At 41.5% G+C, this 16,955-nt stretch overlaps 1 protein-coding gene across 6 annotated transcripts in view; it reads right to left on the bottom strand.

The window, feature by feature from the left end:
- Window positions 1-16,955, bottom strand: part of Cacnb2 (calcium voltage-gated channel auxiliary subunit beta 2) — a 231,558-nt gene that overhangs the window by 100,069 nt on the left and 114,534 nt on the right. For 2 of the 6 annotated variants that reach the window (XM_005354643.2, XM_005354645.3), the window contains exons 1-2: window positions 2,969-3,243; window positions 2,034-2,153 (exon numbers count right to left, since the gene is read on the bottom strand). In XM_005354643.2, coding sequence (XP_005354700.1) covers window positions 2,034-2,153; window positions 2,969-3,037 — 189 coding nt within the window. In that variant the 5' untranslated portion in view covers window positions 3,038-3,243. Of the gene's footprint in view, window positions 1-2,033; window positions 2,154-2,968; window positions 3,244-16,955 lie in introns of those variants that run through there. The other 4 variants (XM_005354642.2, XM_013348963.2, XM_013348962.2 and 1 more) reach the window with 2 other exon arrangements.

Below are 16,955 nucleotides of genomic sequence, written 5' to 3'. Positions count from 1 at the left end.
AGTCCTTCCGCCTTTATCACAACAAATTCAAATTTCCACCCCAGATTTAGTCGTTGGAACACATCAGAGGTTTAAGGTATTGACCTACTTTGACAGACACATGGATATAAATAAACTACTTTGATCAAACATAGGAAAGGGTTTTTTTCCATGACTCTGCCTTCCTTGTTCTTTCATATTTTACAGTATTTTCATCTCGAGCAGAGAGGTTCTCAACATGTGGTTGCGACCCTTCTGGGGGTGGAATGACCGTTTCACAGGCTAGCGTATTAGGCATCCCACACCCCAGATATTTAGATTACAAGTCCTAAAAGTAGCAAAATGGCAGTGATAATGTAGCAATGGAATAATTTTATGGTTGCAGTCAGCACAGCATGAGGAACTGTATGAAGGGTTGCAGCACTAGCAAGGTCGAGGAGCTCTGCTCGAGAGTGTCTTCGGGCAGTGTGAGAAAGAACACGAACCTGACTTGACGTAGAAGTCGCACTTGGATGCATGCTAGACTTAGACCTTTCCATAGCTACGCCAGTGAGTCCCCGACTTAACAGGGCACAACCGCGGACAAAAATATACCAGTTAGATCATTAAAGATTTCCATGGCCAGGTCTATAACTCACTGTAGAAAAATGGGGATGACCCTGAAAAATGGTTTACATTTGTGAGCATCTATTAGCTGCAAATAGAAAAATCTTATTTTTGAAATGAACAGTGCTTTTTTTTTTTTTTGCCTTTTCTTTTGGTTCAGGTGCAAAAGATGGAACATAGGAAAGGGCTCTAAACTACAAGCACGTCTATGGCAGTGTTCCCTTGTGACAGATTCACGTTACCAAATGTTCATTACATGGAGTTCTTTTATGTCAGCTCCATAGTGTTTTCCAATGGTTAATTTGTGTGAAGACGTAAGTTGATAGCAACTGGGCCTCACTTTGCTTTTCAGTTTCCACGGCCAGAAAGTCCTCTCTGCGGCTGCTCTTAAGGTGTGTCTAGCAATTAAAGCTGGGAGACCTGGAGACAGCTTCCCTGCCAGCTGTTAACGCAGAAGCGCTGCTCTGCAGAAGTCAAGGTAGCTTGGTAACCACTGCAGCAGCTGTGCTAGAGGCCATATCGCACAAGGTCTGTCCACGCATCCAAGCCATGCCACCATTCCCATAGCAACAGACGTAGACTTCCCTCCTCCTAGGGATGCGGCAGCCAGCAGAAACACTGGATCCTGTCCTGGTTTTCCCAGCAAGATCAGTGTCGCGCTTACTCCTTTTCATAGCAGTCATTTTGTTCCCCAAAAGGCAACCAATAACCATGTTGGAATACGTCCACTCAAAAGTTACAAACCAAGATACCTTCAACTTAAACAACAATCTATGCTTTCAAATTTGCTATTATTCAAGTGACTGCAGGGGCTAATAGAATTCCAATTGTCCCAGTAATGACTTTTGCCCTCGTTTAATAGCCTAAGTGAAATCCAGCCAGAGATCAAGTTTTTACAGATTGATCTCAGAACTGATTTGCAGTTTCTCCTCTGTGAGCAAGCACGCACTTCCTCATCATGGAACAAAGGAGGAAAACTTTCCAGGGGGAGGCTTCGTTTAATCAACGAAACCCTCGTTGCTTTATTTCTCAAAAGCAGCATAAATAAACACATAAGGAGATAGCATTATAAAACACCTATGAGGTAAACTTTAGGAGAACACTTGTTTTAGGCAGGGGAAATAAACATTAGCATCAAGACTTGTAAACAGAGATGGCTCATGGCAAGATCAAGCAAAATATTTTGGTATTACATTCACTTTTTCCTCTTTTTGTATTCGGAGATCCTTTTATTAGTGTTTAAATTGACTTCCCACCATGGAAACAAGTTGCTTAGATTATAAAACAACATTAAAGATTATTACTAATATCACATTTCCCTTTAATTATGCCTGCGTTGAGCCAACTGATGGAACACTCCAGTGGACCAGGTGTGAGTTTAGGGGGATACATTCCCAGACAGGCCCTCAGGGACACAGAGTCTTTTCCCCCAAAACAGATATTTTTACCTTTGCTTTTTCCAACTGTGCCTGGGCCTGCCGCTCAGCTTCTCTACGTACTGCCTCCCGGTCCTCTTCCAAAGACACATCTGAATCGGATGGACGGCTGGTGTAGGAGTCTGCCGAACCCTGAAGACGAGAAGGGATATTTTTAAAATAGATCCAGCATGTGATGGGCGCCCTGGAGAAGCCTCGCTGGTGTGTCGGTTTGCTTCCTGGATGTGCTGGAAATTCCTGAAAAGAGGAGCAAATGATGCATTTTGCTGCATCTCAGCTAGAAAACCCCACTTGACTCTGTGGATTCTTCACTTAGGTAGTTATGCGTACCAACACACCCTTCCTTCCCAGGCTCATTTACCAGAAATGAGCCCTTCTGGAAGCCTCTATTTGTTCCTTTATCATTAAATCGACTCTGTGGTGCAGTGCAGATCTGAAGGGCACTGAGGTGTTTCAAGGAGAACTCCAAGAACTGCAAGAGGGCTGAAGCAAGTGTTTACATCCAGAGAGACCCACAAAATACACCCAAAGCAATCTGACGAGTTACAAACTTGAACCCTCCACGATCTAACGGCTACGATACAACTTCCATTATCATCTTAACGATGCTTTCAGCATTCGGCTTCACCTGCTACCTTCTCCGACTTGATGGTAAGACTCTCCAGTCCGCTTCCCTCCCACTTTCAGAAACATACTCAAAAATACCTGCACGCAGATATTTAGCACGAGCTGGCTGCAAAAAACACCTGCTCGGGAGATTTCCTCTGGTAATAAATCACAACGCAGGCAAGGGAGCTCAGAAAAATGACAGGAATCTCCCGAGCTCCCTCTCATGCAATCATGAGCGTATTAACTAAATCAAACCACCCTCTCCGCAGGCACTTGCTGCAACAACAGAAAAGCAAAGAAAACAGTGTCTCCCCCGAACAAAAAGCCTTCTCGCTTACACAGATGTCCGAATTCTTCAGCCTTCCTCCCTTGGCTCTTTTCAGAAGCCTGATCCAGGTGGCCTTCATGAGCCGGACAGAGCCTTTAGCGTCCGCAGCTGTAGCCCCGGGCACAGATCCTCAGCGCGCGCTGAGCCCTGGAGAATCCCAGCACCTTTGCTATCCATGCTCTAGGAAGCCCCTCTTCCCAGTCCCCTTCTCCCACTGGGGCGCTCACTCCCAGCCCCAGCTGACTCCTGTCAGAGGAGAATCTTCTTATTTTCCCATCTCAAGGAGGAAAACACACACACACACACACACACACACACACACACACACACAATCTAATGATTTCTATTGCTTTCAAAATAAAGACAGGTCCAAGTGCAGAGACTGGCTTCAACTTGTTTAAACTTAATGCATTGGATTACTCTAAATACTCTCTTCCCTGCATTTGGCTCGTTAAAGGACATTAGTTTCAAGAGGACATTTAGAAAAAAAAAAGTAAACAGGAAAAAAAAAAAAAAAAAACCCAGACTATGCCCTGGTATTTCCAAGTGTAAAGTTCAAGCCTTATCTTTAGAGATCTAGAGAGGGATGGTGGGGAGGGAGGATGCACTCCCTGCACTGGGCATGCTCCACATGAAGATTCTTTACAGTGCTGGCTTCACACTGTCGGTTTATGTCAAACTGCCATTTTCCATCGAAGTGTAAACAGCTGGGAGGGTCTCTCAGCTCCTACCATAACAGGCATGGGGCATGTTCATCAACTTTCTGTTCCAGATGAAGCCATGTCTCAAAGACAAAACTTATCATCTTTTCATTGAATAATCATTTCCCATTCCCTGCCACAGACGAGATTTGCCATGCCATAAATAATAATTCATATAATCATAATAAACATGACACACAATATTAAACAGCCAAAATAGAATATTGTAATATATCCTATCTGAAACTAATCTTTATAAACAAGATGCAAGACAGAGCTGTGGCCATTTAATTAGGGCACATAGTAATCACAGCTTAATAAAGCAAAGGAGTTGATGGAGCTCAAAATGACTGGCCTCCTTCTCCCAGTGAGAACCCATCACTCGAATACGTGTGGGAATTGTTGTAGTGCTACAGATAAGGACCTTTCAAAGCTTTGCTGGTTTACTAGCTAGTGTTAACATCCACAGGATACACTGAATCCAAATTCTTCTTGTGGATAAGGGGGCTGGGACTTAGAGGAAAGATGAGGGGCATCCACATCTTGGGTGAATGGGGTTACATCTTTAATGTTTTCTTATGAAAAATGCATGCTGCTAAGTTTCATAAAATTTGAGAACAAACTGTATCTATTTGAGTATGGCAGGGGACTGCTGTGTAAAGTCTCACACAAATAAAAGAAATGTGTTATTCAGAAAATCTTAGCTGGGCAAAGAGGCATACACCTCTAATGTCATCACTCAGGAGGCACAGGCAAGAGGATCACGAGTTTTACCGGACTGGGTTACATAATGAGATGCTGGCTCAAAATAAACAAATTAATTAATTAAAATAATAATAATGACCTCTTTACCTCCCTTCCCTTCCTTTGGACACTCAGCTAATACTAATTTACAGGAGCCAAAGGCTACGAAATACATAAAGCAGAGACTACATAATAATAGAAACTAACTGAATCTGAACTCAATATTATGACATAAGGTAATGGCTTATTTATATTGTTATGAAGTTAACGTAAAGTGTCAGGGACTTAAAAATTCCTTGCATTTTTTTTGTTGTTCAAGCAAAATATAAAAAGAACAAATTAATCCCCAACACAGAAAGGTTTCTAGTCTTCCAAAACTTCTCACAGCTGTAGCATCCAACTGGGCAATAATCAAGAGGCACAGACTCCGCAGGGGCCCTGGGTCCCCATTGTTACCAGTGTGGGCATCTAAAATCAAACAGCTAAGGTTCATTTCACATCCTGGTGCAGATAAAAAGACTCTGTCCTTGGCGTAATAGTTCTGTCTATCCAGAATGCCAGTCTCACGAACTCTTGTTTATCCTCCAACCCTTATATTCTTTCCTCTCTTCTTCTCCATTGTTTCCTGGACCTTAGAAACAGTGACATAGAAGCTTCCTCACAAGACCTCCTTTCAGACCCAGGACTCCAAAGTCACTCATCCTCTGTACTTTGATCACCACCAACTGCAAATGAACTCGCTGCTGTTCTGGGGACCTGGACAAGAACACCATAAGACTAGAGCCAACACCATTTCACCACGCATGCTGGAGGAGTTCATGAGGTTCTGCACCCCACTGAGGGATTAGAAGAAGGTAATTCTCACTGGGGGAGAGGGGTGTCATTTTCTTCAGCAGTCAGCCACCTATATGTTGCCCATGTTCCAGTACATAACTCTTCCTGGCTTATGCTCAGGAAAGCAGCTAAAGTTAAACTCAGTGGAAAATACAAACACACACACACACACACACACACACACAGAGGGGGGGGATGGAAGTAGGAGGAAGCTGTGATGAAAAGAAGTCATCAGTGGGAGAGAGAGGGTAAAAGGGTGTGCATGGGGGGGCTGTCAAAAGTCGATCATATATGCACATGAAACTCTTCTGCATTAACAATAAAAACTAATATATTTGTCACTCTATAAAAAGAACTCATTATTAAATTTTTTAAATATGGGGTGGTCAGATAACTCATCGGTTAATAGCACTAACTTTTCATTCAGAGAACCTTAGTTCAAATCCTAGCACCCCGCATGACCATCTGGAATTCCAGTCCCCGGGGATCTGCTGCCCTATTTTGGCATCCTTGAGCACCAGGCATGCACATGGTACACAGAAATATATGCAAACAAACCACCTATAAATGTTAAATAAATAAATAAATATTTTAAAAGACAGAGTTTCTGTCATTAAGACCCTGATGTCATAGGGAGAATTCAGGAGACATGGAATCATGTTTATTTCACTCTCTTTTAAGCAAAGTAGAGTCTATTCCTAGCAACCAGCTATAACTTTTGCACAGACGAATCATTTTATTGGTGTTTCCAAGTTTAAAGAGTTCAGTGGTCTTTAAAACTCACTTCACTGATGTTTGTCAAAGATCTTTTGAATATTTGCAGCAATGTATTACCCTCTGACCACCTTTCAAAATGAGACTGGGAACTCCTCTTCACAAGAACTCACTCTATGTCTACGAGGATAGACTCACGAAAGAGTTGTCAGAGCAGACATACGTACCTATAGTAGAAAGAGAAATGTGGCCATGTCCTTAAATTCTCCAATCCCGAACAGTCACTGTTGACTAGTACAACGCTTACTGTCCAGAGTTGCTGCAGTTTTGAAAGTCACACTTCTAACGGAAGCATTGCACCTAACCTCCTTCCTTCTGGGTGTAGGGAATTGCGCAGAGAAAGGTGATCTATCCAATTAAGCTTTTGCCTTTGGTACCATATGGACTTTCTGGGTCATCGTGCTGAGTGGAGAACATCTGGCATTCATTTCCATAACTATTGGATGGGTCCATTATAAAATGTATCTGTGATGATCTGATTGTAGCATTTGTCCTTGTGGATACAGCACACTTTCAGCTATGCATATTCCTCTTTTACCTCTGCATATTCACATTGCTGATTGTATAGCTACGAAGTGCAAGTGGAGCCTAATGTCTACCAATAGGTCATCCCAAGAGCATCTATTTATCCCCAGAACTCTCACCGTACATCTGTGGTTCTTGCTTACAGGAAAACTGAGCTAATTCTGAAAAAATTTATCTGTTCTTCAATTTCTCTTTCTGCTTTTGTGTCAAATGTGCCCATCACAAAACACTATCCTTCTTCTTCAGTGTTTTTCTTATTGTGAACTTTGTTTTCTTGAAGCTGTCCCTTTTTACAATCTTAAATATCCCCTACATCAGCCTTCTTGTGTTTTCTTCTTTAAAGTCAAAAGGGTAAGAGGTCTAAGCCTACTTGAGACTGGCAATCTGAATTACAATTGGTACCATCTATTTCTGTAGGAATCTTCCTATGAAATCAAAAGCAAAGCTTTTGAGCAAGATCAACTTAACCTCTCGATTTTCTCGAGTCACCTGGATCCCTCACCTGGACACCGCAAACCTCCTCCTCTACCTAAGACTACACCAACTCAACTGAAGACTGACTCCAATTGTTTCCCTGCTTGGACCCATCATGGGACCATAGTGCCATCTCGTCACCTTACAGTTCAGGAGGGAAATAGACAGGAACCACTGGGGAAGGAGGTTAGTTTGTACCATTTGCTACTAGGGAAGGGAATTCTTTCACTTCTCATATTGTCTTCATCACTATCTCTTTCTGGAGTTTAGAATTGCTTTTTTTTTTTTTTGGTTCAAGAAGTGATGTAGTTTTTTGTTTTGTTTTGTTTTTAAAGTAATGTTATTGGCAGTTCCCTCATTCTTGGATTTCTTCACAGATACAACCATGAACTATTTATCAACAATGACAGATCTTGACTCTAAACATCCAGAATGATAGATGTTGAAATGAGGCATATTTTCTTAACTACTGTACACTTTAGTTGCAAATGTCACATAACACAATTCAAATTTGTGTGATAAACATCTCAAACATGATTGGCTATTATTTGGCTCAATGCCAAAACAGTAACAGAAATGGCAATAAGGGATTCTTGCAGGGTCAACTCTGGGTGATCCTTTTATGATTATATAAAAGTCAATATGCTAGTTTCAAGTTTATTAAGGGATTATGAAAATTTATAAACATTGTAGCACGATAGCACACACTGATGAAGAGCTCAGATTTTAAAGTTAAAAATCCCACAAAGCAACAAACCGTGTGCCCTTACTGAACGCATACTACTTTGAGACTGTTGTTGTACCAACCAAAGATGGGGGATGTAGCTTTGGAAAAGATGCAAGTGCTCTGCTAACATTACACTTGACTGAAGGAGGCTGGTTTTTTTTTGTTGTTGTTGTTTGTTTGTTTTCTTAGATTAGAAGAAAAATACCTGCCATGGAAGAGCATTAAGAAGGCTAAGATGATAGGATCATGACGGAGGTGTGGTGTTTAGGTAGGGCAATGACAATCTTAGATGACACTAAGGAACTCATTCAAGCTGGGGTGTGTTGAGAGAAAAGACAGACGTAACAGCACAGGCTAAGACTGAGGACAGGATGTACTTGGGGTCTTCGCTGCCATTACTGTTTGCTTTCTGGTGATGTGATGAAACTGACCAAGAACAACACTGGAAAGGAAAAGGTTTATCTCAGCTCACATGTCTGGTCACAGTCCATCACTGAAGGAGGTCAGGGCAGGGGAACATGAGCAGAAACTGAAGTCAAAACCATAGAGGAAGTTTGCTTACTGGCTTGTTCCCAGTCTCACGTTCCAGGTACCTTACTGTTTTAATTAATCTGGCCCACCTATGTACATTAGGGACTGTCCACAGTCACCTGCATAGGGAAGAGACTGTCCACAGTCACCTGTGTAGGGAAGGGACTGTCCACAGTCACCTATGTATGTTAGGGACTATCCACAGTCACCTGAGTATGTTAGGACTGTCCACAGTCATCTGTATAGGGAAGGTACTGTCCACAGTCACCTATGTAGGAAAAGGATTATCTACAGTAGTCTTGAGCATTGGGAATCAAGAAAATAGCTCACAGACATTCACATGCCAAGCTGATGAAGGTAATTCCTCACTTGAGGTCTTCTCTTTCCAAGTGTATTAAGTTTACAACCAAGATTAGCCACCATAAATGCAAAGAAGTCTGTGTAGTTGACATACTATATTTTCAGGAGGATTCATTTATATTCTTTTCCTCTGGCTCATGTAGATTCATATTTAAAAATACATGGAATATGTTGAGACTCTTACATACATGTTCTCATCCTGCTGAACTTATACACTTATTCTTAATTAGAGGGGGTCATGTATATTGCTATCAGCACGATCCCCATTATTAGAAACATCTTTAGCAGGGCTCTTAAGTTTCTTCTTTTTAAATTTTTCACTGCCTCTTGAAAGCTAAGATGTGTGTTTTTTAGGTTGTTCTGGGTTATGTGAGCAGGGCGGTCTACCCGTGAAAGTTAGGCTTGGTATGTGATTGACAGCGAGATTGCTGATGTGTTGATGATAGCACCAGGCACTGTACTAACAAGTCTTGACCAAATGAATCTGTAATCATCTTTATTCTTACTGAGGCACCACAAAGTTAAATGAGGTCATCTGAACTTATGCAGCTCACAATCGAGTGGCAAAATGAATCCATGTCCCATCATGGGCTGGTATACAAACGTAAGTCAGAACGAAGCTCTGCATTCCACTGATATTTCTACTAGTTAAAGGCAGGCTTTTCTATTTCCCCACCATAGGTGCTGCAATTTCTCACAGTGGTGAGACACCTTAATGACTTCTAATTAGTAATGTCATCTTTGTTAAGTTTGGTGTGTGTGTGTGTGTGTGTGTGCCCCACTTAGCACCTTCATTGTTTTCCAAATTTCACCTTGCCAAAAGGCATAACGAACAAACAACGAGGGTCCAATCAAACAGACAATTTCACATTTATTCATGCAATGCTATTTTGCAGATTTGGCTGTGACTCTGATATTTTCCTCAGAGTATCCAAAGCGGTGACACATTATTTCGTCCCTTCTCTATGATAAAAAGTAGATGGTAGAATGGGAGAACAATGGGAGTCAAGAAACCCGGTATTAAAATGTTTCTCTCCTCTCTGGAAATGAGTGTAACTTTGGCAAGCTGGCCTTCAGAAGCCTCGGTGGCAGCCAGCCTACACTGAATGGGCAAGAATTCAACATCACCAGAGTAACCTTTCTGTTCAACAGGAAACACTGCACCTCTTAGCATTAAAGCTCAAAGTATTACAGATTTTAATGGCAGGCTTCAAGTTCAGAGACGTGAGCTCTGTGTCTATGAAGTTGTTTCATAGACGATTAATTGAGGAGCAAGATGGACCTGGACTGTGGGCAGCAATCTAATGGACTGGGGTTCTGATGGAACCATGGAAGGAAAAGGAAAAGGTAAGCTAACCTCTCTCTCTGCTGCCTGGTCCAGCAAAGCACACTGCAAACTTCCTACCTTCATGAGCAGAGTCCCAAGACACCATCCCATCCCTGCCAGGATGGATCATCTCCTCAAACCAGAGCCAAAATAAATCCTTTCCCCGAAAGCTGTTTACTCTCAGCTCCTTGTTCACACCAATGAGAAAGTAACTAAGACACACAGACACTATTGTTGCCACTGTTCACACATGATCGTATCTCTCTCTTCCTTTGACTCTATTCGCTCTGCCAACTTTGGTCTGTTTTATTCTTCTTTGTAGAAAAAAATTACTGCAGAAATACTGAGCACATGGAATTCTGTTCTACTTCTCTCTTAACTCTGCTTATGCCCTCACTCCACTAATACACTTACTAAGTCTACAAGGTTTTTGTTTTCCTTCTGTTTCATTGGCTCATATGTCAGAAGTGTCTCGAATTATGGGAGGCATGCTCTATAAATATTTATTGAATGAATAAATAGAGGGAGGGAGGGAGAAAGGGAGAGAGAGAGGAAGAGAGAGATTCTCCCTCACATCTTAAAATTTCTTTAGTGGCAACATTTCTAAACCTTTTAAAACATTATTAAACATGCCCATGTTTCTTTCTTCATAACCAGTCACCAATAGAAACCTGACTGCCCGCGATACATATTTATGAAGAGTAAAATACTGAAACAAAGATTCCAGCAGGCATTTATCCTCCTGCTTTATCATAAGCCTCAGTAAATACCAACTCCATTAACTTTCTGCAAATGTTGACCACAGGTCAGTTGATGGAAAAACCACGTTGCGTAACAAGCTAGCCACTCCGAGTGAGAAAGATGTTATTATACTTAAAATTTTTATCTCACCCTCCTTCCAAGCAGTCAGGCATTTCATATTTTGACACTATCACTAAAGTTTATTAGTGTGCAAGACTTCTTTAATTTCACTTTCTCCTTTTAGGAATGAAAGGCTCCAACCCTAAATCTAACAATGACTCATAGCATACCCAAAGGCAACTCATCTAATAACCTAAACTGCAAGACATGAATGTAGAGTGGGTACTATTTAGGGAGATGCAGGGCATCTTGTGGGAGGACTAAGGAGAGACAGGGCATCAGAGTCATGAAGATGACCCAGAACATTACCGACATGCACGACCCAGTACACTATGCACATGCATGGCCCAGCACATTATACACATACATGAAAATGTCTTGAAAACATCATTTTATATAACTAGTAAGTACTAATGATAAGAATAAAACATCAAGTCTGTACAAGGAGTAAATAGCTCTTCAAGTAATTTTGAATGTGTAAAATATATAACCATAATTTACGTACATGTATATATACACATATTCATACATTCATATTGTGGGGAACCCCGGTCCTCGAGCATACTAAATATGTGTTCTGTCACTGAAACAAAGCCCCAGGCCCTATGAGTGCCCTTCACTGAACACATACAACACCATGTAATTATCTTAATGAGCGCTCTATTCGTTAATTTCTAGCAGTCATGTAAAGGGACGGTACATGAACATGCGAGGCTTTCTCTTTAGCTGCAAATCTGTGAAACACAGGAATCTTTACTCTTGCCTTCCAAGATGAGCTTTCCCACAGATACGAGGCGCAGCCACCATATGCTCCCTGCACACTGCTGTGAAAGGAGATGGCTCTGGTCCTAGAGTTCACCTCATCTAACATTTCCTTGGCACATACTCGAGGCATATTAACTGGTGAGAAAGCCAGTAAGAGATGAAGAGGCATAAATAGACAAATGATCTGAACAAAGAATTCATCAAAGAAACCAACAACCCCAGGTACCTGGAGAAAGTATGCCATCCTGCTACCTTAAACAAAATACCATTTTCCTTAGTGACACTCTTTATAAGGAACCCATTCACAGTGAAGAAAAGACGCGGTAACACTGATATCACACACCTTGCCAACAGCTTGACTAGCAACCACATTTGTGAAGCTCCATTCCCTTGTCTCAAGACCTGTATCAATAGTTATTCTTGTGAGCACCCGTTTAGTAACACTTAGGTTATTAGAAACCCTCAGAAACAATGACAAAGTCTCAAAAGGATTATGTCGGGGCAAATATTTATGAGGACACTGATAGAAAAGACTGAAACATTGATAATGTCTACCTGTAAGTACATTTACTTTTCGTGTGGGTAAAAAATACTAAAATTATGATAAAATAAGTGATTCATATTTAAAAATTATAATGTTAGTGATTCTATGAATGGGAATGGAAAGCTCTTCTGACTGATAGTAAGTCTAAATAAACACTGATTTCCTCCCCACTATTAGGTAATAAAGCCAGGGCCTCGCACATGCTAGTCGAATGTTCTACCACTGAGCTACATTCCAACCCTTTTAAGCAATATTTTACTCGCCACTGGGTCTCTCTAGGTTACCCTCATTATCCTTGAACTCACTTTGAATTTTAAGCCACCCTTGAAGTCAGTCTATGGTACCACCTGGCCTTAAACTTGAGGATCCTCATATGTTAGCTTTCTAAGAAGCTGAGGTTACCAGCCTGCACCGTCATGCCAACTTCAATTTTGAACATATCTTTGATGTAGCAAAGATAGTTTGTACATACGTACACGCGCACGCACGCGCGCACACACACACACACACACACACGCACATTTTTATAAATGGTTGTTTTAACCTTTATATTGTTTTCCATGTAATGAAGAAACCTAATGAGCAAGTCTCCTCAAAGACTTTTTCGTTCACTGTGAGTACAAACTAACGAAGTAAAAGTTGATGTGCGAGTTAAGTCAGGAAAGGAATTAGAGTTGAAAAAAAGGACTTGCACGTAGAACAAAATAACACTCTAAAATAATTTAGATTTCCCTTTAAAAAAAAATGAATTATTTACGTTTTCATTGCCAGCAGCAGGCCTTTCTTACGTGAGCGATTTGTCAGTATTGGGTGAGGTATTCTAGCGGGCAGAATGACTCAGTGATTCCTCAGAACATTATTAGTGCACCGTTCTAAAATTCTGACCTTCCAGAAAGATAGGACTTCGGTTCTGAGATTTCAGTATTGAAAAGAGGTTACCTGATCAGGGAATTGGTTAGAAAAACACTACCAGTGTGGCGTGCTCAGTAATGAAGCATGGCAGGCACCCTAGTGACCGACCTACTGGGGTTAATTCATCTTCTAAGCTGCTCAGCTCCCCTGGGGAACTGACTCAAGGAAAGACAATCTGGGCCACGTGAAGCTGGGTACACTAAAAGGCTGCAAAGTCAAGATTAGTCAGCTAGAAACGGGCCACGGGTATGTAATATTCATGATGTAAGATCCAGGGTGCAGGAAGCTCTTTCATAAAACACGGAATATGTAGAACTGGGTAAAATAACTCAAGTAGTATTTTCATCTCACAGAGGAGAAAACAACCACTAAATAGATACTTAATACACAGAAATACCTGAAATCAGGGCTTTGTTTAGTTTTAGGTTTTATTCATTTTTTTGTTTATTTGTTTTGTTTTTGTTTTTCGAGACAAGGCTCTCTGTGTAGCTTTGGAGCCTTTCCCGGAACTTGCTCTGTAGATTAGGCTGGTCTCTAACTCATAGAGCTCCACCTGCCTCTGCTTCCTGAGTCCTGGGATTAAAGGGATGCACTAGCACCTCCTCGTTTATTTGGTTATTTAAGGAGCATTTGAAACTAGGTGTCTCAATTTCTCGTTGCCGTGATCGACACTCGGACACAAGTAATACAGGAGAGAAAGGGTTTACCCAGGGTCACAGTTCCAGAGTGACATGCAGCGTGAGGGTCGGGGTACAAGGGGAGGGTTGGGGTGTAGGGGGGAGAATGGGGTTGCAGGGGGAGGGGCTGTACTGTAGGAGTTGTACTGTCCTTTTCATGAAGAATTCAGCCTAACAGTGTTGTTGTATAACGTTCAGAGAGGGACCTGAGATCAGTGGATCCTAGCTATCTGCCTGGTGCCAACAGGAGTTTGGAGTTCTAGGCAAAGCCCCTGATGAATGAGGACCATTAGGAAATTATATATTTCAGGACCTATTTCTGTCTCTAATTTTCATTAACACAACACTCGCTAATACAGTACTGTTCCTGCACACACCAAGCTCTGTAATCAATTAAATCATATTAGAACGCGCTGTCTATTATGTAGGAGAGGCAGGCCTTCCTGCTTATGGTTGCGGACAACAGAGCCGATGGGTAGTGGTCGGGAGTGTAATTTCCCAGCTGGAGCTACATCTGCAGATTTGCCCTCAGCAATTAGTAGTAAGAACTCCATTGAGCACACGTCTTTCTACTTTTGGAAAACCAGCTGCTCTTATTCTTCTGACTGGCTCCTGGGGGCATTTTCTAGCAAAGCAGCCCACCACAGAGGGAGGGTGCTACAGTTTTCTTTATGCAAGGGGGGGAAATGTGCTAATTAGCATAAAATTTGAATTGCATGAAGAAAGTTTATACTTTTTTTTATAGTAAGATTCCCAGTTGGTATCTTGTTTCCTCTCCCATTTTTTTTTTTATTTTGTAGCAATTGCAAATGCGTAAAAATATTGCAATACCTCTTTCTCTAAACCTAACCTTTAAAATACATTTTCCTGTTTAGTTTAGAAAGCACTCAGAAATTAGCCTGCTTTCATGAACTCCTCATTCCCATGCAAAGAAATCACCTGGGTTTCCCTAGTTAGTTTATAACAATCAATGATTTTAACCAAATGAGTTGTTCATTTCTCTCTCTCTCTCTCTGAGTATGTGCATATGTATGTGTGTGCACACGCATGTGTGCCTGTGTATATGTGTATGTGTGTGCACACGCATGTGTGCACATGCGTTCATCTTTTGCGGGTGCCTGTGGAGGCCAGAGGATGATATCAAGTGTCATTTTCAGTTACCGCTCCATTCTATGTTTTGAGAAAGGCTCTCTCGCTCACCCTGTATTAGGCTAGACTGACTGGCCAGTAAACCCTGGGATTCACTACTCTGCCTCTAGTGCCGGGGCAGCTGGCATCATACCCAGATTTTTGTGTGGCCACTGTGGATCTGAGCTCAGGTCCCCATGATTGCACAGCCATTCACCCACAATCCCAGACCTGAAACTCTGACTTTTAGCTAAAATAAAAGCAAAATGAAAGTTTAACCTGCTGGTTGCTCAGGTGACACTCAAAAATGCTTTTAAACAGAATTAGGAATACTCTTGATGCTTGAGTTAGCAGCTTTAACCTGATTGAATCCAAACAAAATATTTTCAAAATTAAAAGTTTCTGATGATCCTTGAGGATATCACATAGACTGAAACAGGCCAATCACAAGAAGATAAATACAGTATAACGCCACGTTATATTGAATGGACGACGAAGCAGAATGCTGGTTGCTTGGGGTTGGTGGGCAGGGTAGAGAGAACAGGAAGACAGCGTTTAATGGAGCAGGGGGTCATCAGGATAAGAAAAGCAAGCTTGCAGAAGTGTGGAAGCAATGACTATACAACAATGTGAACATATTTAATGCCCTGGAGTTGTACACTTTAAAAGGGTTAAAACGTGTCTGGGGCTTGGGAGTGTAACTCAGAAAGAAGTAGCTTGTTTAAAATGTGAGAGACCCTGAGTTCTAGCCTCAGCATCACACACACAAAAGAAGCAAAAATGATCAATGTATGATGGCCCCACCCACACCCACACACCCCACATACACACTCACACACAGGATCATGATTAAAAACACTGAAATAAAAATTCAATAAAGAATGACTGGTCTTAAAACCAGAGGAAGCATCATTAAAAATAATCACCAGAAAGAAGCAGGTCTATGAGCTCGCTAACAACAGCTTTCTGGTGAAAGCCAGGGCACCTCAGTGCACTGAGCTTGCCTGTTGCCCCAGCTCCTACGTCAGAGAGACAGCAGGCATTGCAGCTACTCAAATTGGTTCTGGAGAGCTGGGAACAGAAGGGAGCAAGCAAAGAACACTCTGATGTTTATTCTGAAGCGAAAAGGAACAAACTAGCCTAGTTCCCAGGCTCTGTGCTGGGGACAGGCAGACTCCAGCTACCAGCATATCACAAGTCTGACAGTAATTAATGGATTCATATACTTTGAATTAAGCAGTCAAACCCAGAGAAACACATTCTGAATGCACTAGCAAGTTATAACATTGAGGGAATCTCACAGTGTCTGAGTATTTTACGTTACAAATCATTTCAGCACTAAAACATCTAATTAACACTCATTCAGAATTAAATGTTGACATATCATCACACAGATAGATATTAGCTGAGTATAATAATTCAAATGTGAACAGTGACACATTTCAATACTGCACTCACACCTAGAGGGCTGATGGTGGTTACAGGTTTGCTAGTCCCTGTGACTTGGCCCTCCCAAGTTTCCTGGTCTCTAGGCCCAACTCTCTCCAGCTGAGTTCCTAATTAGAGCATCTCCCTAATGGCAGGACCTGTCACAACCAAAGCTTGATGCTTCCAATTAACAAAAAGACAGTGACCTTTGCAAAGAGCCCAAGGAAGGAGCTCAAGGACCTTTCAGGGCTATGATGTTTCCAGTCCATTTCTAGACCCAGGGAGAAATCGAAAAGGAACCTTGGGCTAAAGGAGAGATGGTTAATGTTCCTGTTGGCATGTGTGACTTTTCAGAATCTTCAGTAAAATGCTGTTTCCATTTAAATTGTTCATCTGGTCTTGATTTAATTTTGGTATGTGGTACCCATCCAGAAAATACCACATGTAAAAGAAATATCTATTTCTTTTACATTTTCCAATTTTGTGGAGTACAGGTTTTTGTAGTATGACCTAATGAGTCTTTGGATTTCCTCAGTGTCTGTTGTTCCCCCCCCCCTTTCATTTCTGATTTTGTTAATTAGGGTATTCCCTCTCTGCCTTTTGATTAGTTTGGTAAAGGTTTGTCTATGTTGTTGATTTTTTTCAAAGAACCAGTTCTTTGTTCTAGTGATTCTTTTTTTTTTTT

The sequence above is a fragment of the Microtus ochrogaster genome, chromosome 16 (assembly GCF_000317375.1).
Source record: "Microtus ochrogaster isolate Prairie Vole_2 chromosome 16, MicOch1.0, whole genome shotgun sequence".
In the NCBI taxonomy this organism is placed as follows: Eukaryota; Metazoa; Chordata; class Mammalia; order Rodentia; family Cricetidae; genus Microtus; species Microtus ochrogaster.
This window is presented reverse-complemented; position numbering and strand designations above follow the sequence as displayed.